Source organism: Anomaloglossus baeobatrachus, chromosome 1 (genome assembly GCF_048569485.1).
Source record: "Anomaloglossus baeobatrachus isolate aAnoBae1 chromosome 1, aAnoBae1.hap1, whole genome shotgun sequence".
Lineage (NCBI taxonomy): Eukaryota > Metazoa > Chordata > Amphibia > Anura > Aromobatidae > Anomaloglossus > Anomaloglossus baeobatrachus.
In genome coordinates this window covers 359,400,187-359,424,643 of record NC_134353.1, presented here as the reverse complement: position 1 = coordinate 359,424,643, position 24,457 = coordinate 359,400,187, and the positions used below count along the sequence as shown (strand labels likewise).

The window sequence follows — 24,457 nt, the reverse complement described above, 5'->3', positions numbered from 1 at the left end:
CAGGGTGTGTGACATATGGGGGCAGGGGCGTAACTACCGCAGTCGCAGGGTTGGAAGGAGAAGAGAGGTACTTGTTTTTTATTTTGCTGGCTGCATGACACATGGAGGCCTGGAGGGGCCTGGCTCCATGATACATGGAGGTCTATGGGACTGCATAATAAACATGAAGGACACCTTATACATGGACTAGGGGTGCATTATACATGGAGGAGTATGGGCTGCATAATACAATATGATGATTTATGGCGCTACATTATAATACATATAGCACTATGGGGGCTACATTATAATAAATGGAGGAATATGGAGGCTACCTTACACATGGTCACACATGGGTGTGCGTTATAAAACATGGAGGACTGTGGTGCAGTATAATATATGGAGTACTATGGGGTGAATTACAATACATGGAGAACTATGGGGGTGCATTATAATATATGACGGGTTATGTGGGACCCTTTATATTATACGGAAGGCTATGTGGGGGCCATTATAGTATTTGGAGATCTATATACAAGGAGGACAAAGATACAAGTATGGGATGGGAATGTTTTGTGCTGAGGGAAAAAAGGCTCTTTCCCTCAGCACCCAGCTTTCCCATGCTCTGCTATACATCTCTCAGCACCCAGCTTTACTCTGTTATGGGAAAGCTGGGTGCTGAGGGAAAGATGGATATCAGAACATGGGAAAGCTGGGTACTGATAGAGGGATTTCAGATCACGGGAAACCTGGGTGCTGAGGGTAAGAGCCAAGTGTCAGCATCATTATCCTGTACCGCGAGTGTCAGTGTCATTATCCCGCACCCTAAGTGTCGGTGTACGTGGAGGGGGGCCCCGATCCAAATTTTGCACCAGGGCCCATCAAACTCTAGTTACGCCACTGAGTATTAATCACTGTATTCTACATGAGGGTGCCTACTGCTATCTGGCTCTGCACTGTGCTATATACAGGCTATGCTATATACAAGTTGTATGCTACATGAGGGTGCCTAATGCTATCTGGCTCTGCACTGTGCTATATACAGGCTATGCTATATACAAGTTGTATGCTACATGAGGGTGCCTAATGCTATCTGGCTCTCCACTGTGCTGTCTGGGTCTGCACTGTACTATACAGGTCTGTGTACTACATGAGGATACCTAATGCTATCTGGCTTTGCACTGTGTTATATAGGTGCTGTGTACTACATGAGGGTGCCTAATGCTATCTGGCTCTGCACTGTGCTGTCTGGCTTTGCACTGTGTTATATAGGTGCTGTGTACTACATGAGGGTGCCTAATGCTATCTGGCTCTGCACTGTGCTGTCTGGCTCTGCACTGTGTTATATAGGTGCTGTGTACTACATGAGGGTGCCTAATGCTATCTGGCTCTGCACTGTGGTATTTAGGGGCTGTGTACTACATGAGGGTGCCTATTGCTATCTGGGTCTGCATTGTGCTATATGTGTGCTGTATACTACATGAAGGTGCCTAATGCTATCTGGGTCTGCATTGTGCTATATGTGTGCTGTATACTACATGAAGGTGCCTAATGCTATCTGGGTCTGCATTGTGCTATATGGGGGCTGCATAGTGCATATGGGGGCTACATAATACTATATGGAGGACAATGGGGGCTTCATAACACAATATGGGGGCTGCATACTACTATACCCCCAGAGTTGTATGTCCCCTCCACCCAGGTGCTGTATGTCCCCCCCCACCCCAGACCTCTCTTGTGATGTATATACAGCAGTGTTAGTGTGCCCTATGTGCGGCCATGTCTGTTAGACAAGCCGGGAGGTGAATGAGGCTGTTGCCGGCTTCCCAATATTAGAAATATATATACAGGATAAATATATAAAAATAATGTGTGTGTGTATGTATGATATGTATCTATGTATGGCAGTGTATATGACTGTGTCTAGATTTATGTCTATGTGTTTTTGTGAATTTCTCTTTAAATAAGTATGTGTACGTGTGCCTGTATGTGTATGTATCTGTGCATGTCTATGTGTGGATGGGGCCCACTGAGACTCTTTCGCCCAGGGCCCACAAAAACCTGGAGCCGGCCCTGGGTGAGGGTAGAGCTGGTTGTGCGGTGCTATATCAGACTGAGGGTTACAGCAGGTTGTAGGCTTGTCGGAAGAGGTGGGTCTTCAGGTTCCCAGGTTATATTTTTATGAACTTTCTTAATTAGATACTGCATCGTTACTCAATGAATTCGCATTACCGTTCATATAATATTACTTATCTGAACATCCATGTAATTTTTTTTATCTAATACACAATTTGTCACGTGTGTAAAGCTAATATATAAATACAATAAATACACAAAGACAGACACAAAAAGACAGACCAAGACAGACAGACACAGAGACAGAGAGACAGAGAAAAAGTTACTATCCCAGGCAACACCGGGTACTACGGCTAGTCTAATATATAAAGCTGAGTATGTGTGTGTGTGTGAGAGAGAGTGTGCGCGCCCGCTAAAGGAATCCGCACCGTCGCAATTACAATCACAAAATTTTGCACAGATGCCCCAATTTGAACGTCATATACTATGTTTTGACAGGAAGATTTAACCCTGCGCTTTACAGTTACTCTCCAAAAATCCTCTATTAAAGTGAATGGAGCTGCGACCTACAGGCTATTAATAGCAGTTGTGATTAGTTGCTATAGGAACAAAGGACATTCATAGTATAAGAAGCTTATGTGAGTAATATGATGTCAATGGGGAGACGGAGAGAAACAGAGACAGACAGGCACAGACAGAGAAAAAAGGCACACAGGGAAAGAGACAGAGACAAACAAAGATAGATAGGGGGACAGACACACACAGAGAGACAGACACACACAGAGAGACAGACACACACAGAGAGACAGACACACACAGAGAGACAGACACACACAGAGAGACAGACACACACAGAGAGACAGACACACACAGAGAGACAGACACACACAGAGAGACAGACACACAGAGTGATAGAGAGAGACAGAGAGAGAGACAAACAGAAGCAGACAGAGAAAGACAGAGAAAGACAGACCGACAAAGACTGACAGACCAAGAGACAGACTGGGAGAGACAGACAGAAGCAGTCAGGGAAAGAGGCAGACAGATACAGACTGGGAGAGAGACAGAGAAATAGTTACTATCCCGGGCAACGCCCGGGTACTACAGCTAGTATGCATATATTTTACTACTGCATTCATAGTATGAACGCTGCATTTGTGAATAAGTAGTGGCATTGTGGTTTTACTTTGTGAATTTTAAGCGGGCGTCACATGGTACGATCTATCGTGCGATCGTACCCACCCCCGTCGTTTGTGCGTCACGGGCAATTAGTTGCCCGTGGCGCACAAAGTCGTTAAACTGCCGTCACACGTACTTACCTGCTGAGCGACGCCGCTGTGGGCGGCGAACATCCACTTCCTGAAGGGGGAGGCAAGTTCGGCGTCACAGCGACGTCACACAGTGGCCGGCCAATAGAAGCGGAGGGGCGGAGATGCACGGGACGTAAACATCCCGCCCACCTCCTTCCTTCAGCATTGCCGGCAGGACGCAGGTAAGCGGTGATCATCGTTCCCGGGGTGTCACACGGAGCGACGTGTGCTACCCTGGGTACGATGAACAACCAGCGCAAAGACGAATAAACAATTTTTTAAAAATAAACGACGTGTAAGCGATATACGATTTGTAACCGATTTGCGCTTGTTCGGAGTCACTCGTAGGTGTCACACGGGACGACGTCGCAAACAATGCCGGATGTGCGTCACAAAAACTGTGACCCCAACAACATATCGCCCGATAGATCGTCCCATGTGACGCCCGCATTAGAATAGTGTTGTTAGGGGGTTGAAAGCTGGAAAACAGTCGCTCACCTGATAGTCTGGTCAAATGAAGCACTGAGGATCTGACTGCTGTCTTTTGAGAAACTAAGGCACGTGACACCTTTACTGTGAGCACGTTCAAACCTCCTCAAACACTGGCCGCTCTGAATTTTCCACACCTGAGAAGGCAAAATAAAACCATATCTATCATATGACCCAAAAAATGTTCAGCTCCTAGTCTTCTATATTACACGCACTTTCCTCCAGACCTCCAATAGTATGCAAAACGCAGGTGGAGGTTGGAAGATAAGCACCGTGTCCCTACTACAGGCAATTTGACACATATTATAGCATTTTACCTATGTGTTATGCTGCAATCTACTGTCACGTTTACACTCATTGTTCAGTTCTGTAACCCAGCATATTACATAGTACTGACCAGTTGGTGCTCAAGTATCCCTATTGTATACATACATATAGGTTTAAGTGATTTATATAAGTAGCTGCAGTATCCTTATCCCACTCACATTTGAACTACACTGTAATGGACAGGTGATACTTTGTTTATTGTTCTTAAAGGGAACCATTCAGATCCTTTATGCCCTCCAACATAGCAGCATTCACATGTGTATACCAAAATTCCCTGCCTAACCAGCTGTTTATAATGCCGCTTACTAAAATCAATGTATAAAAATGCATTTATAAACTTAGCTGTTCCTATGCTAATAAGGCCATCCCTCTTTTTATGTTATCATGCCCCTGTGGGCAAAACATGATTTTCATGAGCCGGCGTCGAGTCTGTGTTATAAGGTTCATTATAAAGAAAGTTCTACTGCATATATGTGGGACACACAGTACTGTGCAAGAGTTAACAGCACACGTGGAAAAATGGCTGCAAAGTAAGAATGCTTTCAAAAATAGAACTTCATAGTTTAATTCTTAGCAATCAGTAAAGTGAATGACGAATGGAGAAATTTAAAGTTACATCAATATTTGTCTTCAAAACAGCATTAAAAATTAATTCTTCTCTGTACACTTGCAAACAGGTTTTAAAGGAAAATTGACAGGGAGGTTCTTCCAAACATCTTGGAGAACTAATCACAGATCTTCTGTCGATGAAGGCTTGTGAAAATTATCATGTCTCTACAATACCAGAAAGACTATAAGGCTGGAGTCACATTATGGTATGGCATCCGATGCAAGAGCAACGGATGTGATATGCTAATGACCCCCGGCTCAGGCTCTGCTGCGAGCGTGAGCCGAGTGTCATGCGACTGTGACCGGATCTTGCAATCGGGTCACCGCTGCGAAGCTGAGGGCAGGCGCTGCGGAGGAGAAGGAGGGGTTAATCCGCCCATCTCCTCCATAGTCAGCCTGCGCGTATATCGCACTGCACTGGGATAACATCCAAATGCAGTCCGATGTTTCTCTCTCACCCATTCACTTGAATGGGTGCGAGTGACACGGATCTTGTAGAAAATCACAGCATGCTGCGATTTTTTTTTCCTTAGTCTGTTTAGGGCAGAAAAGGAGGGAAAAAAATATTTATATTATATATATATATATATATATTATATATAATCTATATATATATATATATATATATATATATATATATATATAATTGCCTTATTCTGTCTGTGTCTGTCTGTCTTGCTCCAAAATTGTGTCCTTACGGTGACACAAAGCTGATTGGCCGCTGGGCTCGCCATGGCCCCGCCCCCCCGCATGGATTGGCCGCTCGCCCAGGCTGCGCCCCCACACGGATTGGCCGGCCGCTCGCCCAGGCTCCGCCCCCCCCACAGATTGGCCTCTCGTCCCGGCACCCTGCAGGCATTGGCAACTCGGCCCCGCCCCGCCCCCCTCACGCAATGCACGCTAGCTCTGGCCCCGCCCCCCCCATGCATTCCCCGAACCGACACGGTCACGGAGCCACGACTCCCAGGTGAGTACTGTACCCCCGGGAGCCCACATCAGCGTACGCCGCCAAACCAGCCGACACATACCCTCGCATTGCTGGGGCTGGCCGGCGTATGCTGGTGTGGGCTCCCGTGCGAGCGGGGGACGAGATACGCTGGTAACCATGGTAGCAGTTACCAGCGCATCAAGGTCCTGCAGCGGCGGAACATACACACACGCACACACATAACAGCACACACACACACACATACACACACATCAGATCACACTCACTCTCACACACACCTCACACACACATCACATCACATCCACACACTCACAACATCCTGGGATATCGCTTGCTTCTCGGCGGCGATACTGTGCTGTGAGCTTCCAGGACCTGCCGGAGGATCACATGGCCAGAAGCATGTGGTATCTCCGGATGTTAAGAGTGTGAGCGCGTATGTGTAATATCGTCAATGTGTGTGAGTGTATGCGATCGGGTGTGTGTGTGTGTGTGTGTGTGTGTGTATGCGATCGGGTGTGTGTGTGTGAGTGTATGCGATCGGGTGTGTGTGTGAGTGTATGCGATCGGATCTGTGAGTGTCGGCAGAGGAGCACGGCGTGCTGGGGGAGGCTGGGAGGAGAGAGGCTGATCCTGGGGAAGGCTGGGATGGGGAGGCTGGGAGGGGGGAGGCTGAGAGAAGAGAGGCTGATGCTGGGGGAGGCTGAGGCTGGGGTAGGCTGGGAGGAGAGAGGCTGATGCTGGGGACCGAAAAGGCTGATACTGGGAGGAGAGAGGCTGATGCTGGGGGAGGCTGAGGCTGGGGTAGGCTGGGAGGAGAGAGGCTGATGCTGGGAGGAGAGAGGCTGATGCTGGGAGGAGAGAGGCTGATGCTGGGAGGAGAGAGGCTGATGCTGGGGGAGGCTGAGGCTGGGGTAGGCTGGGAGGAGAGAGGCTGATGCTGGGGACCGAAAAGGCTGATACTGGGAGGAGAGAGGCTGATGCTGGGGGAGGCTGAGGCTGGGGTAGGCTGGGAGGAGAGAGGCTGATGCTGGGAGGAGAGAGGCTGATGCTGGGAGTAGAGAGGCTGATGCTGGGAGGAGAGAGGCTGATGCTGGGGGAGGCTGAGGCTGGGGTAGGCTGGGAGGAGAGAGGCTGATGCTGGGAAGAGAAAGGCTGATGCTGGGAGGAGAGAGGCTGATGCTGGGGGAGGCTGAGGCTGGGGGAGGCGGAGGCTGGGGGAGGCTGAGGCTGGGGGAGGCTGAGGCTGGGGGAGGCTGAGGCTGGGGGAGGCTGAGGCTGGGGGAGGCTGAGGCTGGGGGAGGCTGGGGGAGGCTGGGAGGAGAGAGGCTGATGCTGGGGACAGAAAAGGCTGATGCTGGGAGGAGAGAGGCTGATGCTGGGGGAGGCTGAGGCTGGGGTAGGCTGGGAGGAGAGAGGCTGATCCTGGGGAAGGCTGGGAGGGGGGAGGCTGAGAGAAGAGAGGCTGATGCTGGGGGAGGCTGAAGCTGGGGTAGGCTGGGAGGAGAGAGGCTGATGCTGGGGACCGAAAAGGCTGATACTGGGAGGAGAGAGGCTGATGCTGGGGGAGGCTGAGGCTGATGCAGGCTGGGAGGAGAGAGGCTGATGCTGGGGACCGAAAAGGCTGATACTGGGAGGAGAGAGGCTGATGCTGGGGGAGGCTGAGGCTGATGCAGGCTGGGAGGAGAGAGGCTGATGCTGGGAGGAGAGAGGCTGATGCAGGCTGGGAGGAGAGAGGCTGATGCTGGGAGGAGAGAGGCTGATGCTGGGAGGAGAGAGGCTGATGCTGGGAGGAGAGAGGCTGATGCTGGGAGGAGAGAGGCTGATGCTGGGAGGAGAGAGGCTGATGCTGGGAGGAGAGAGGCTGATGCTGGGAGGAGAGAGGCTGATGCTGGGAGGAGAGAGGCTGATGCTGGGAGGAGAGAGGCTGATGCTGGGAGGAGAGAGGCTGATGCTGGGAGGAGAGAGGCTGATGCTGGGAGGAGAGAGGCTGATGCTGGGAGGAGAGAGGCTGATGCTGGGAGGAGAGAGGCTGATGCTGGGAGGAGAGAGGCTGATGCTGGGAGGAGAGAGGCTGATGCTGGGAGGAGAGAGGCTGATGCTGGGAGGAGTGAGGCTGATGCTGGGAGGAGTGAGGCTGATGCTGGGAGGAGTGAGGCTGATGCTGGGAGGAGAGAGGCTGATGCTGGGAGGAGAGAGGCTGATGCTGGGGGAGGCTGAGGCTGGGGTAGGCTGGGAGGAGAGAGGCTGATGCTGGGAGGAGAGAGGCTGATGCTAGGGACAGAAAAGGCTGATGCTGGGGACAGAAAAGGCTGATGCTGGGAGGAGAGAGGCTGATGCTGCGGGCAGAGAGGCTGATGCTGCGGGCAGAGAGGCTGATGCTGCGGGCAGAGAGGCTGATGCTGCGGGCAGAGAGGCTGATGCTGCGGGCAGAGAGGCTGATGCTGCGGGCAGAGAGGCTGATGCTGCGGGCAGAGAGGCTGATGCTGCGGGCAGAGAGGCTGATGCTGCGGGCAGAGAGGCTGATGCTGCGGGCAGAGAGGCTGATGCTGCGGGCAGAGAGGCTGATGCTGCGGGCAGAGAGGCTGATGCTGCGGGCAGAGAGGCTGATGCTGCGGGCAGAGAGGCTGATGCTGCGGGCAGAGAGGCTGATGCTGCGGGCAGAGAGGCTGATGCTGCGGGCAGAGAGGCTGATGCTGGTGCAGCATGGGGGATGCAGCACAATGGGGAGTGCGCAGCATGGCGGATGGAGCACGTTTGGGAGTGCGCAGCATGGCGGATGGAGCACGTTTGGGAGTGCGCAGCATGGCGGATGGAGCACGTTTGGGAGTGCGCAGCATGGCGGATGGAGCACGTTTGGGAGTGCGCAGCATGGCGGATGGAGCACGTTTGGGAGTGCGCAGCATGGCGGATGGAGCACGTTTGGGAGTGCGCAGCATGGCGGATGGAGCACGTTTGGGAGTGCGCAGCATGGCGGATGGAGCACGTTTGGGAGTGCGCAGCATGGCGGATGGAGCACGTTTGGGAGTGCGCAGCATGGCGGATGGAGCACGTTTGGGAGTGCGCAGCATGGCGGATGGAGCACGTTTGGGAGTGCGCAGCATGGCGGATGCACCACGTTTGGGAGTGTGCAGCATGGCGGATGGAGCACGTTTGGGAGTGCGCAGCATGGCGGATGGAGCACGATGGGGAGTGCGGAGTATGGCGGACGGACCACGTTTGGGAGTGCGCAGCATGGCGGATGGAGCACGTTTGGGAGTGCGCAGCATGGTGGATGGAGCACGTTTGGGAGTGCACAGCATGGCGGATGGAGCACGTTTGGGAGTGCGCAGCATGGGAGATGGAGCACGATGGGGGGTGCGCTGCATGGGGGATGGAGCACGATGGGAAGTGCACACCTCCCCCCAACACACACACACGCGCGCGCGCACACTGCATAACACACCACACACACACACACACACACACACTGGGAACCACAAACAACTGCCCTACACAGACACCCACACACACAGACAACGCTGCACACACACAACACCCAACACACAAACACCGCGACACACACAAATATACGCACATACCGCACACCACACATTGCACAAAACATACCTCCCCCAAAACACACCACACACACACAAACCGCGCAACACACACAACGCTACAGACACACAGCGCTTCACAAACAACGCAACGCACATACAACACCGCTCTCACCCCCCCGTCACACCCAGAACATGTACAGCGCCCTACACAAACACTTGGTAACTACACACAACAACATTATATTATATAATATAATATAATATATATATATATATCAAAAATCATACATGAACTACACAATACGTAAATTCTAGAATACCCGATGCGTAGAATCGGGCCACCTTCTAGTATAATATAATAGCTGAGCTGCAGCATTGTCTAACATGGGGCTGAGTGCAATGCGAGATTTTCTCACATTGCACTCGTACGATTTATATGCTACTGTAAGCGTGCCCTAATGCTGAGATCAGCGCTTGGTAAAACCCATATCACTTCCGGGACTCCTTCTTTAAAAGAAGGTAGTTCTTAATGTTTGGGATCATTTTCCTGCTGCGGAATAACGTTCAGCGCCAATCTGATGCCTCCGCAATGGTATTGTATGATGGATAAGTATCTGCCGGTATTTCTAAGCACTGCGCACACCATTGCCCATGAACAAATCCCCAACTCTATTTGCTAAAATGCATCTCCAAACTAGCAGGGAATCTCCACCAAGCTTCACTGTTGCCTGCAGACATTATTGTATTTGTCTCTAACGCTTTTTGCAAACAAACTGCTGTTATGCCAAATATTTCACATTTTGACCCATCAGTCCACAGCACCTGCTGCCAGTTTTCTGCAAACTCAATTACAATGCTTTCATGCATAGTGCAGTCTTAGCCTTGTTTCCATGTTGAAGGTATTACTTTTAGCTGCAATTCTTCCATGCAGACCACCTTTGGTCAGACACTTTTCTGATTACTAGACGGCTGTTGCTGGGTCCCACTTATTACTGTCAATCCTGAGCTGACAACACCACTGAACTTTTTCCAATGTCAAAGAGAAATAAGCCAATGTCATAAAGAACTACCGTATTCTTCGCTTTATAAGACGCACTTTTGTTCCCCCAAATTTTGGGGGAAAGTAAGGGGTGCGTCTTATAATCCGAATATACGGATTATATACGGCAGGGTCCAGGGGAGGTGGGGGCCGCTCTGGAGCCATGCTGGAGGCTGAGGGAGGCTGGTGAGCTGGGGAAGGCTACAGCGGGAGATCTCCTGCTCCCGCTCATATAATATGCACAGCCGCTGTCCATCACCGTGGTGCTGAAACCTCACCGCGGTGACGGGCTGCGGGAGCGGCGCATATTATATCTGCCTGTGCTCCCTTTGATCGCACATGCACCCCTGTGTTAGCTATGGCCCCCATGCTGCTGCCCATAGTAAAATAATAATAAAAAAAAAAAAACAACCTCTTTACTTACCTCCTCCTCCTGCGTGTCTCCCTGCTGCCGCTGCGATCATGCACACAGAGATATTTCTCTGCTCTGCCGATCCAATGACCGCACCGAGAACCAGGAAGTAGGAAGTGCAGGAGACAGGAGGAGCTCAACCCCCATGGAGGGAGACACGAGGGAAGACAGTGCTGGAGAAGGTAAGGAAAGAGTTTATTTTACTAAAAGCAGCAGCATGGAGGCGATATCTAACACAGGGGGCCGTGTGCCAGTCATAGGGGACATGTGGCATCACTGGGGGATGTGTGCCAGCACAAGGGGGCTATATTCTATATAAGGTGACCATATCCAGATTAAGCGGGCCAATTTTAGGATGGGGGGGGGTATGAGGGACATATACCCTATATGATTTGTTAGACGGACACTGGCATTATAAGACGTACTCCATTTATTAAAAAATTCTCTATTTCTTCACCAAATTTGGGGGTGCGTCTTATAATCAGGTGAGTCTTATAAAGCAAAAAATACAGTAACTGCATTGTAAAGTAGAAGAGTCCTGGAAGTCATGATATGACTCACATAGCCCTGCACTCATCAAGTCTGTGTACCATTTTACCAAGAGAATGTTTTGTGCAAGGCTACATCCACACAAGATCTGTAATCGGTTTGCCAAGATGTCTGGAAGAATCTCCTAGTAGAGGTCCTTTAAAACCTGTGTACAACTGTGTCTAGAACTCATACTGTATTGAAGGTAAATGATGGTCACACGAAATATTGATTTAGATTTCTCTTGTTCATTCACTTGGCATTTTGGTAACATAAAAAAAAACACAACACTACTAACAGTTCTAGTTTTGTAAAAGAAGCATTTTTTTTTCACGCCTGCCTAAAACTTTTGCACAGCAATGTAGATCCCCATACACTGAAATATAAAAGCATGTTATAGAAACAGCACTCATACTGTTATTCAACCATCCAAGTGTGGTTCAGCGATACAAACATCCAGAAAATAAAAAAGGTAAGAGCCAGCACATGGAAACTTTAGTTAGTTTTCCTTCCTATTGCTACATATTATATTTGCCTTGCATACTGTAAAAGAAAAAGAAAATAGGTCACCTGATTATGTAAAATGATCGTACCTTAATTTTACCATCTTGTGCTCCTGTCGCTAACATTTCAGTATCTCTACTAAAGCACATGCATAGCACTGCATCATCCATCATCATGAAGTTATCTTGTGCTTGATATTTTAAGTCCTAAAGAGACAGTAAAACAGAAAACTAAGTGTTACATATTTGGTTTGCTACAATGTAGAACTTTATCCCTGAGAATGAATGGGAATCTGTCACCAGGTTTCTGACACCTAATCTGAGAGCAGTATAATGTAGGGGCAGAGATCCTGATTCCAGCGGTGTGTCACTTACTGGGCTGCTTAGTGTAGTTTTGATAAAAACACTGTTTAATCAGCAAGAGATTATTAGAAAAATACTTGGCCTGCTGCAGGTAGTATAACTAGATCTGCAGCAGAGAAAACATTGACTATCAAAATGACAGCAAACAGCTCAGTAAGTGACACCGGTGGAATCAGGGTCTCTGTCTCTACATTATGCTGCTCTGAGATGGGGGAGCAAAAACCTGATGACATATTCCCTTTAAGGGATCATAGAAATGACTGCGTGATCTTCTGGGTGGAAATAGAAATTTTACAATAAATACATAGGTACACCACCAATTGCACAAACAAAAATTGGGAAAAGAACCACTTTCCCAAACCAAAACAAAGTATGCAACTGCATAGAATAATTAAATCAGGATAATTAAGTAGATCTTTTGTATTTAAAAAAAAACAAAAACAAAACTAATAATGTCTAAAAAAAAAAAGACAAAAAAAAACCGATCCCTCTGTTACGGATGGACCTACTGATATGGTAAAGGGTGAGGGTAAACAGTTATCAAAGGTCAGGGTCCACCGTGCAGTGGTGGTAAACTGCAGCTGATAGCCTAAGTCTGTACTGATATTCAACAAAACCCCGCATATAAATAGGCACCTGTGTTAAAGGTCACACAAGTGTAGTCGCAGGTTTATAAAGAACCTGCATGTACAGTCTCTGTTATCATCCACACAGAAGCTGCTGTATAGTGTAGTAGGACCCTGTTGCTTCAGAGGACCCGATACAGGGGTCATTCCACATCAAGTGGACCAGTTTTAAAAATCGTCCCCACTCGACCTTCTCCGATTTTGTTGAAAATTTATAAGGATGTACATGTTTGTTTGAAAAGAGGTTCTGTAAATTTTTAGGGCCAGATCTCAAATACATTGGGCACTGTTGACCTTTCACTGGAGGTTCCACCAAGCCTGCGGCTTCAGCTAAGAGGATTTTGCAAACTTTGGCACATAGCCATTAGAGTTCTAGACTGGCTATGATGCTGAAATTTGGCATACTAACTCAACTTTTGCTGCTAAACACGATAAAATTATTACCGGCTATGACAAAACAATATATCGGCTGCAATTTTGTGTCAAAGTAGCTTGTAAAACGCCTCGCATAAAATTTATGCCTAACTTTGCCCATATATAACTCAAGACCAAAAACCAATAGTAACTGGTGCTTTGCCCTGTACACCAAACATCTACATGACTTTGCATTGCTGCAATATCACGGTCAAAGCATATGTATTTGTGGAAATATTCACACCCACATATGATAAACTTAAAAAAACGAATTTTACCTATTTTTAGGTCAAATTTCTCAAAAAGAGTACCCCTAAAATATATTAATTCTGATATCATTAGAAAGAGCACATTTTTTTTTTCTTTTTTTTTTTGGAGTCTCAGTTTAAGAAAAATGCCACTGAACATGGTGTTATTTATGCGCGTAATGCATTGATTTTGTGTTTGATTTTCAGATTCTTATCACGTGTTAGGCTACTTTCACACATCCGGTTTTTCTTCTGCGGCACAATCCGGCACTTTGCAGGAAAATCGCAACCGGTTTTTTTTGCTGCCGGTTGCGATTTTCCTGCATATACTTTAATTAGTGCCGCATTGTGCCGCATGGCCTTGCGTTCCATCCGGTTTTTGCCGCATGCGGCAGATTTAGCCGATACGGCGGCCGGATAGAACGTTGCCTGGCACGTTTTTTCGTGCGGCAAAAAAAAAACGCATCGCGCCGCATTCGGCCGATGCGGCGCATCTCTCAATGCATGCCTATGGCAGCCGAATGCGGCGCGATGCGGCAAATACCGCATCCGGCCGCAGCATGCGGTTTTTGCCACTGCGCATGCTCAGTAGCATGCCGCAAGCGGCAAAAACCGGACGGGCCGCAAGGGAAAAACTTATGCAAAGGATGCGGTGTTTTCACCGCATCCGTTGCATAGCTTGCACAGCCGGATTGAGCCGCAGAGCTCAAGCCGGATGTGTGAAAGTACCCTGACAGAGTTGTATTGTTGCTAGCAATGTCTATTATAATCAAAAACCTATAAACCTTTTTATTTATGAAAAGTTATTGACTAATAATAACTAATCAGTGATTGCTCACGACATGACACAGTTGCAGTCCACACTTTCTTAACAGTAATTGTGGAGTATCTCAAGACTCATCTATGGGATTCGTCATATCCACTACTTCAGCGATGAATCTGCAGCCCAGTACAAACATTTCAAACATTTTCGAAATATTGTTTTGTCATTGCCGGTAATAATTTGTAGTGCTTCTTCCAGGAGTGGTAGAAACCCAGTTCAGATCCCTCTTTATAGTGCCGTGATCCAATAAGCATAGTCCATGTAATTTCACCTCCGGAACAAGTCAACATCCAGATCCGCCTCCAGATGAGATGTAAAATCTGTCATGTCCGGTCATTTTATATGACACAGTAAGAGTTACCATTGTTTTGAGACATTCTTTTGTAATATTTTTTTTTTTTATCTACTTAATAAAGATTTAATTATTCTATGCGGTTGCATATTTTGTTGTTGGTTTGTTAAATACATAGGCAGCAACATGGCCCATGTCCTCCAATTTTCAGCTTTTCACATTGCTCGGTCCAGAACTGCATTATAAGAGTCTGCTTCAGAGACGTTTTCCCCACAATCAATTTACATTTTAAGGAAATAGATCTTGGGATAATAATAAATTACACAATTGGGTGGGTGTTAAAAAAAAAAAAAAAAAAAAAAAAGAATGTGAGAGAATCTTATAAATATGCTATGTACAGTGTAATGGCTGCGTCTGACCGTACAGGGACGTGGTCTGATGATACCATACCTTCTGGGCAGGGGAGGGAGAAAGAGTATACAGACAGGACAGCATGGGATCACAGCTTCTGCTGCCTGTGAGGTAAAACACTCCAGCCAGTCTCATATTGCATAAGTGCGCGTTTCTGCCACATCTCCAGCATTGTGAGCTCATCATAAATCAAGTCAGTGACATTAAGAGGTCAATAGCACTTGAAAAATCCTATGCCACCGATTTTATTTAATATGAGCTTGAGGGACTGGAGATGCGACAAAAATACTTGATCTTGTTATTAAAACTGTCAGGAAAAGGTTTTACATCACAGAAAGAAGGAGCTGTGATCCTGTGCTATAATGTTTGCATACTTTTTTGCTTCTTTCCCGGACCAGGAGATGTGGTATGGTCAGACCGTGTCCCTGTACAGTCAGACACTGCCATTACACAGTACATAACAGGGACACATATACAAAATCTCAGAACAGGAACATTATTTTTAAATACTAATACATTTTTTCATTTGTATTACAAGATCTATTTGTTAAAATGTACCTTCTTAATGAGACAACCCCTTTAACAAATATGGAAGAAAACCATTCACTATACTGTAATTCTGCAAGGGCCAGCCTAGGTGGACTGATGAATCAATCTGTGTTTGGTAGATGTCTGGAGTGGAATGCAGAAGACACACTGTGATAGACACTGCCTGTGCGGTCATCTGTGTCTGTTCATCTCTACAGTGGTAACAACTAGATGCAGTGCAGGCAGCAGTGTGAGCACCCCTCATTTACAATATTTCAATCACGAGATGTGACCACAGCCCCACATTTATTTCCATATGTTAATAAAGCACACATTTCTTTTATATACAAAGTACTTGCCTTTCTTATTTTTCCTGTTGTGAAGTTCCACACCTCAATAAATCCATCCACTGAGCCGGTCACCAAATACTGGCCATCAGGTGAAAAGCGTGCACATTCAACATGCGATTTCTGACCAAACTGTAAAAGCAAAGAGTAAACTATACATTTCAATTAAAAAAAAAACAAAAACAAAAAACCAAAACCTTACACAAATGATAAGCCACTTAATTATACATGTAACAATGTACAATAGATAGTTTTCATTGAAGAAAGCTGCAGTACATTTATTACTTCTAGGTGGAACAATAGACTCTTCCAGCCACATAGCTGACAATAAGAATGCGTATTGGAACAGGGATCATTTTTTTACATTGTTTAAGTGGGGAGAGCGTGTATTCTAAAAAATATTCAGAGAACTGAGTTGAAGATGATTTATAGACAGGAATGGGCTAAATTTCCTCTAAGCCGATGTATAGGACTAATCAACAATTACCAGAAAGGTTGAGATTCCATCACTGCAGCATAAAGGAGTTACATAAGATACTGAAAACAAAGGTTCACATATGGTTTCCATTCACAGATGTGTGATATTAGATCATTTTCCTCAATAAAAAAGAGAATTTTGTTACTTACCGTAAATTCTTTTTCTTATAGTTCCGTATTGGGAGACCCAGACCATGGGTGTTTAGCTTCTGCCTCCGGAGGACACACAAAGTACTACACTTAAAAGTGTAGCTCCTCCCTCAGCTTATACACCCCCTGGTAGCCAGTCCTAGCCAGTTTAGTGCAAAAGCTGAAGGAGAATAGCCACCCACAAGTAGAACCGAGTAAGAACCGGAACAACCGGAGACTCTGTCCACGACAACAGCCGGTGATAACACACGGAACAAGAAAATTGCCAACAGGCAACAGGGAGGGAGCTGGGTCTCCCAATACGGAACTATAAGAAAAAGAATTTACGGTAAGTAACAAAATTCTCTTTTTCTTTATCGTTCCTTTGGGAGACCCAGACCATGGGATGTTCCAAAGCTGTCCCTGGGTGGGAATAAACAGAAAAAACTAAGAAGTAGGCGGAGCCTAACTTCACAAGTGGGTGACAGCCGCCTGAAGGATGCGTCTGCCCAAGCTCGCATCTGCCGAAGCATAAGCATGCACTTTGTAGTGCTTCGAAAAGGTATGCAGGCTAGTCCAAGTGGCAGCCTGACAGACTTGTTGAGCCGTAGCCTGGTGCCTAAAAGCCCAAGAGGCACCGACAGCTCTGGTCGAGTGTGCTTTGATCCCCGGCGGGGGAGGCACCTGAGTACTCTGGTAGGCACCAGAAATGGTCGATCTAATCCAACGGGCCAAGGTCGGCTTAGAAGCAGAGAGACCCTTGCGCCGCCCTGTGGTTAGCACAATAAGAGAGGTGCACCGCCTAAGCGCAGCGGTGCGAGACACATAAATCCGGAGAGCACGCACCAGATCTAGAGTATGCAGCGCTTTCTCAAAGCGATGAACAGGGGCCGGACAGAAGGAAGGCAAGGAAATATCCTGGTTAAGGTGGAAGGGAGAGACCACCTTAGGAAGAAAGTCCGGGGTCGGACGGAGAACTACCTTGTCTTGGTGAAAAACCAAAAAAGGTGACTCCGAGGAGAGCGCAGCCAAATCAGAGACTCTCCTGAGAGAAGTTATGGCAACTAGAAAGGCCACCTTTTGAGAAAGACGATACAAAGAAACCTCCCTAAGAGGCTCAAAGGGGGGTTTCTGCAATACCGTGAGGACCAAGTTAAAGTCCCAGGGATCCAAGGGCCGCCGATAAGGCGGAATGATGTGAGACGCACCTTGTATGAAGGTGCGGATCTGAGCCAGCCGGGCGAGACGCCGCTGGAACAGCACTGATAGAGCTGAGACTTGTACCTTGAGAGAGTTGAGGGACAGTCCTAGCTGCAGACCGGACTGTAAAAAAGACAGAAGGGTCGGCAACGAAAATGGCCAAGGAGAATGGCTGGAAGAGCGACACCAGGACAGGAAAATTTTCCAAGTCCTATGATAGATCTTGACGGAGGAAGACTTACGGGCCCGAGTCATAGTGGAGATGACCTCAGGAGGAATACCAAAAGCCGTCAAAATCCAGGACTCAAGAGCCACGCCGTCAATTTGAGTGCCGCAGAATTCGGGCGGAAAAACGGACCTTGCGAGAGCAGGTCTGGACAGTCCGGAAGATGCCACGGCATCTCCACGGACAGTTGGAGCAGGTCCGGATACCAAGCTCGCCTGGGCCAGTCCGGTGCAATGAGGATGACTCGACGGCCCTCCATTCTGATCTTGCACAGGACTCTGGGCAAGAGAGCTAGAGGGGGAAAGACGTAGGACAGACGAAACTGGGACCAGTCTTGAACCAGAGCGTCCGCGGCGAAGGCCTGAGGATCGTGGGAGCGAGCCACGTAAACCGGAACCTTGTTGTTGTGACAGGATGCCATTAGGTCCACGTCCGGAGTGCTCCACTTGCGGCAGATTGACTGAAACACTGCCTGGTGAAGAGACCACTCGCCACCGTCCACGGATTGACGGCTGAGATAATCTGCCTCCCAGTTTTCTACGCCAGGGATGTGGACTGCGGATATGGTGGACTTGGAGTCCTCCGCCCATTGAAGAATGCGTTGGACCTCCAACATTGCCAGGCGGCTGCGTGTCCCGCCTTGGTGATTGATGTAGGCAACCGCTGTCGCGTTGTCTGACTGGACTCGAATGTGTCTGCCCGCCAACAGGTGGTGAAAAGCTAGGAGAGCTAGAAGCACAGCTCTGGTTTCCAGCACATTGATTGAAAGGGCTGACTCGGACGGAGTCCAAGTGCCCTGAGCTCTGTGGTGGAGATGTACCGCTCCCCAGCCGGATAGGCTGGCATCCGTGGTGAGAATCACCCAGGACGGAGCCAGGAAGGAGCGCCCTTGGGACAGGGAGAGGGGTCGAAGCCACCACTGAAGAGAGGTCCTGGTCCGTGGCGACAGAGCCACTAACCTCTGTAAGGAGGAAGGCTGCTTGTCCCAACAGCGGAGAATGTCAAGCTGCAGAGGACGCAGATGGAACTGGGCAAAGGGAAGCCACCATTTGACCCAGCACCTGCATCAGGCGCCTGAGGGAATAACGGCGGGGCCTCAGGAGAGAGCACACCGCTAGCCGGAGAGACTGCTGTTTGATTAAGGGCAACTTCACAAGTGCCGGCAAAGTCTCGAACTGCATCCCTAGGTACGTGAGACTCTGAGTCGGAGTCAGAGTGGATTCGATGGACGCCAGGAACTCCCCTTGGGTCATGGAGGCAATGACTGATCGCAGAGACTCCATGCGAAAATGCCGCACCCGGACATGCTTGTTGAGAAGCTTGAGATCCAGGATGGGCCGGAAGGTACCGTCCTTTTTTGGAACTAGGAAGAGATTTGAGAAAAAACCTCTGAACCGTTCCTGAGCGGGAACTACGACAATCACTCCGTTTGCCTGCAAGGACGCCACGGCCTGCGAGAAGGCGGCGGCCTTGGAGCAGGGGGGAGTTGAGAGAAAAAAATCTGTTTGGAGGGCTGGAAGAGAATTCTATCCTGTAGCCGTGAGATATGATGTCTCTCACCCACTGATCGGAGACTTGCTTTAACCAAGCGTCGCCAAAGTGGGAGAGCCTGCCACCGACTAAGGACGTGGCTGGAGCGGGCCGAGAGTCATGAGGAAGCTGCCTTAGTGGCAGAACCTCCTGCGGTCTTCTGTGGACGCGCTTTTGGGCGCCAGTTGGATTTCTGATCCTTGGCTGAGTTAGCGAACGAGGCGGAAGGCTTAGAGGATGACCAGTTGGAGGAACGAAAGGAACGAAACCTCGATTGATTCCTACCCTGGGCGGGTTTCCTGGTTTTGGTTTGTGGCATGGAAGTACTTTTCCCGCCAGTAGCCTCTTTAATGATTTCATCCAGCTGTTCACCAAACAGCCGTGAACCAGCAAAAGGGAGCCCAGCAAGAAACTTCTTGGAAGAAGCATCTGCCTTCCACTCTCGAAGCCACAAAATCCTGCGGATAACAAGAGAATTAGCTGAAGCCACCGCAGTGCGGTGAGCAGCCTCTAGCATGGCAGACATGGCATAAGATGAAAAAGCTGAAGCCTGAGCAGTTAAGGTAACCATCTCAGGCATATATTCCTTGGTGAGGGAATGCATCTCCTCTAGAGAAGCAGAGATGGCTTTGAGAGCCCACACTGCTGCAAAAGTCGGGGAAAACGCGGCCCCCGCAGCTTCATACACAGATTTGGCCAGAAGGTCAATCTGACGGTCAGTGGAATCCTTAAGTGAGGTGCCGTCAGCCACCAAGACAACGGTCCGGGCTGATAGCCTAAACACTGGAGGGTCTACCTTTGGGGAGTGAGACCACTCCTTGACCACCTCAGGTGGAAATGGAAACCGGTCATCAGAACCACGCTTTGGAAAGCATTTGTCAGGGCAGGCCCTGGGTTTGGTCACAGCGGTCTGAAAACTGGAGTGGTTAAAGAACACACTCTTCACTCTCTTAGGCGAGGTAAACTGATGTTTTTCTGCCAAAGAGAGTTGCTCCTCTGACACTGGCGGATTGAGATCCAGCACAGAATTAATAGAAGCAATCAAATCACTAAGATCTGAGTCACCCTCAGAGAAATCGATGGGATACATAGCCTCCGAGCCCCCAGTGAGGTCATCCTCCTCATCTTGAGAGTCAGCTCTTGAGACAGAGCCGTGGGATGGGGAGGGGGAGGAAACCCTGCGCCTTCTCTTAGAAGGACGGGGTCTGGGATCAGATGATGAATCCTCTGTGAGCTCTGATGGACGGAGGTCAGAGGATAGGAGTCCTCTGTCAAGAGTATTAGAGGCACCCTGTGAGGGGGGCTGATGCATATTCATCAAAGTCCTGGACAAAAGTCCCATGGACTCAGCAAATGACTGGGATATGGACCTAGAAAAGGACTCTACCCAGGCCGGGGGTTCAATCACAGGTGCAGCAGCAGCCTGAGAGACCACTGGGGGTGAGACTCCAGGCTGTGGCACCGCCAAGTTAGAGCAACCATCACAGTGTGGATAAATGCTCGGCTCAGGCAGCAGGAGCTTACATGCAGTGCATGCAGAATAAAGCTTTGGAGCCTTGCTCCTTGTGTGAGACATGCTGCTGGAGTGGGGGCTTTGCAGAGAATGAACCCCAGGGAGAATATACAGAGGTCCACAACCGGAGACCGGCTGTGGCTTACCAGACCGCTGAGCGCGGTGTTGTGTGCCCTCCAGATCCCGAAGCCCGGTCCCCCAGCGCAGCACCTCAGCAGAGATGCAGAATGCAGGATGTCCCAGAGCAGAGTGAACTCTGCCTGAGAAATGGCCGCCGGAGCGAAGAGAGGGGGCGGGACTATGGGCGTTCCTATAAAAGAGCGGGAACTGGAGGGCTATAGAGACGCCCCAGCAGTGGGGAGTGTCCCTCCCCTGTGTAGAACGGCCGCCGGGAGGAGCCGAACCTGTCCCCCAGCATGAGTGACATGAGAGGGCAGGAAAACGAAACTAGGCCTCCGGCGAAGCCAGGGCCTAAATTTAAGCGGCGAGGCCGACAAGCAGGCACCATCGGCGCGGTACTCGGGCAAAAGCTGGAGAACCCGCCGGAAAAGTTAAAAACAATCACATACAGCATACTCTCCCCTTACAATAAAGAACCGGGACCCCCAACATAAACGTCTCAGGTACTTAGCTGCTGAGACGCAGGGCCATGTCCCTGGGGATGATTGCTCTGGTCCAACAGAATCCTCAAGGGGCTGTGGATGGAGACCGGACTCCTGCCAGGCATGGAGACCGTGCTGGCTCCCACTTCAAGCCAGAGCCCAGAAGGGATGGTGAAGGAGCGCGGCATGTAAGGCTTCAGCCTTGTAAATCAACCTTAACAACACCGCCGACACAGTGGGGTGAGAAGGGACATGCCGGGAGTCCAGACATGGACCCGCTTTTCTTCAAACTCTTTCCAAAAGTCAAACAATCAGATGAGAATGCATGTGTGGATGTATGACCTCCTGAACACAAAGCGATAAACTGGCTAGGACTGGCTACCAGGGGGTGTATAAGCTCAGAGTGAGAAGCTACACTTTTAAGTGTAGTACTTTGTGTGTCCTCCGGAGGCAGAAGCTAAACACCCATGGTCTGGGTCTCCCAAAAGGAACGATAAAGAAAAGTCTAATATATAACTTATTTGTTCGATTTGGTTCTACCGTATTTTTCAGACTATAAAACACACTTTTTTCCCCCAAATGTTGGGGGAAAGTGGGGGGTGCATATTATAGTCTGAATGTAGGTCATGGCTGCGGGGAATGAGGGTGCTGCGGTGGAGCGGGTCATCGGCAGCATGCACAGGCTGTAGCAGTGCCTGCCGTGACCACATCGGCCCGCTTATTTCATATGCATGCATCCTCCCGCCCATCATCTCTCAGCACTGAAGCCGACGCTGACAGATGGGTGGGATGATGGGCGGGGGGGGGTGTGCGCATGCTAAACAGCCGGCCCGTGTGATCACCCCTGGCAACTACAGCCTAGAGTGATCATGTGTGGCTATATTCACTGCCCCCCGCGCTGATGATGGGCAGTGAATAAGTACGGTATACTCACCAGTCCCTGCAGCATCGCGATGTCCTCCTGTCTGCCGGCCCGCTGCTGTGTGTGGAGACTAGCGGTGCGCACAGCGATGACGTCATCCCTGAGTGCACCGCTCTCCACACACATCAGCGAGCCGGCAGACAGGAGGACAAGCAATGCTGCAGGGAATGGTGACCAGCTCCGCACAGGTCAGCGGCGCTGCTGCTGGCACTGACAGGAAGACGAGCGATGCTGCAGGGAGTGAGGAAAGGGGAGTAGAAACATTTTTTTTTCTGTGCCACAGGATGCAGGCCATATACCAGGATGGGGCCATATCGCAGGATGGGGGTATTTATCAAGATGGGGGACATATACACAAGGATGGGGATCATATACAAGGCAGGAGGATCATTACCAAGATGGGGTACCTTAGTAGAGAATTTGGGGACATTACCTCATAACAGTGTCAGCAGCAGATCCTCACCCCATAACAGGTGTTTCATGAACACATTTTTTGCTTAAAATTTTCATTTTCCTATTTTGCACCTCTAAAACCAGGGTGCGTCTTATGGTCCGGTGCGTCTTATAGTCCGAAAAATACGGTAGTTATCTACTTTTAGAACTTGTGAAAAATGTCATGTAGTTTTAAGTGAAATTTATATGCAGAATTATGGAAAATTCTAAAGGGTTCACAAACTTTTAAGCACCACTGTACATGTGGCTTTTCTTTGCATTTTTATCAGCTGCAGTTTTTTTGTGTTCATGAGCTGCGGAGATGCAATACTCAGGCTGTAAGAAACACAGTGGACTTTACTTACACATCGTGGAGAAATTGCAAAATATATTCATTACTTTACCTTTATGTGTCTGCTCAGTTGAGTGGGGAACTTTTCTTCCTCTACATCCTTCACAGCCGCTTTACCACGGAACAAATCAATGGTCATTCCTGGAGGTAACAGTCCCTGATGCTGCTGCCATTTTAAAGCCTGGAAAAGAGATCTCATTTGTGAAACAAAGCGTGCACTGTTTTTATGCCTGAACTACTACATCAGAGATATAACACCTTTCTTCTTCTCCTGGCGTAAGACATGCTGGAACTGGAATCTACATAGTGGAAGAGTGCTATCTGGACTGACACAAGTCACCATCTGGTAGTCTGATGCTCAAATCTGTATGGTGGATGTATGAAGAACACCTAGTAGGTGATCTACTGTAGAATCTGGTGGAGGAGGGATATTGGTATGGTATAAATTCATGGTTTGGGCTAAACTTCTCATTTCAAGTGACTGGTAATGCTAATACTACAAAATAGAGGATATTTTAGACAACTGCATGCTTCCAAGTTTATAGCAACAATTTGAGGAAAATTCTCCCCTTATTTCTGCATGACTGTGCCCCTGTGCACAATCTACGGCCAATTAATGCCCTGATCTCAACCACACTGAAGATCTTTGGAATGAATTGTAATCTGCACTGCAAACCAGATCTCCTCATCAAACATAAGTGCATAAGCCCGTAACTGTTCTTTTTACTGAATGAGCAGAAACGTCCACAGATACACTCCAAAATCTAATGGAAAGTTTTCCCAGAAACACGGAAGCCGTTCATTATAGCTGCCGAACAGGGTCCATGTCTAGTTTAAGGCCGGGGCCACACGAGGCACTACTGCGATGCTCGCATGACACTCGGCTCACGCTGGCAGCACAGCAGGAGCTGAGTGTCATGCTAGTATCCCTGCGACTGCGGTCCGACCGGACCTCAGCTGCGGGGGGGCGGCCCGGCGCTCAGGAGGGGCGGCCCGGCTCTCAGGAGTGCGGGCTGGCACAGAGGAGGAGAGGGAGGGATTTCTCTCCCTCTCTCCTCCGTAGCCGGCTATTGTGAGTCTCGCTCTGCACGTGCGGTATACCGGTGTACCGCGAGTGCAGTGCGATTTTTCTCTCACCCCATACACTTGAATGGGTGCGAGAGAAATGAGTCTCGCACTACAATCACAACATGCTGCGATTGTTTTCTCGGTCCGATTAGGGCTGAGAAAATAATCGCTCATGTGCACTGACACACAGGCTA

The 24,457-nt window shown here is 48.8% G+C and overlaps 1 protein-coding gene across 1 annotated transcript in view; it reads right to left on the bottom strand.

The window, feature by feature from the left end:
• Positions 1-24,457, bottom strand: part of SMU1 (SMU1 DNA replication regulator and spliceosomal factor) — a 67,409-nt gene that overhangs the window by 38,864 nt on the left and 4,088 nt on the right. Inside the window, exons 5-8 of the mRNA XM_075337789.1 lie at positions 23,248-23,376; positions 15,825-15,944; positions 11,851-11,967; positions 3,864-3,991 (exon numbers count right to left, since the gene is read on the bottom strand). Of these exons, the coding sequence (XP_075193904.1) occupies positions 3,864-3,991; positions 11,851-11,967; positions 15,825-15,944; positions 23,248-23,376 (494 nt within the window). The remainder of the gene's footprint in view (positions 1-3,863; positions 3,992-11,850; positions 11,968-15,824; positions 15,945-23,247; positions 23,377-24,457) is intronic.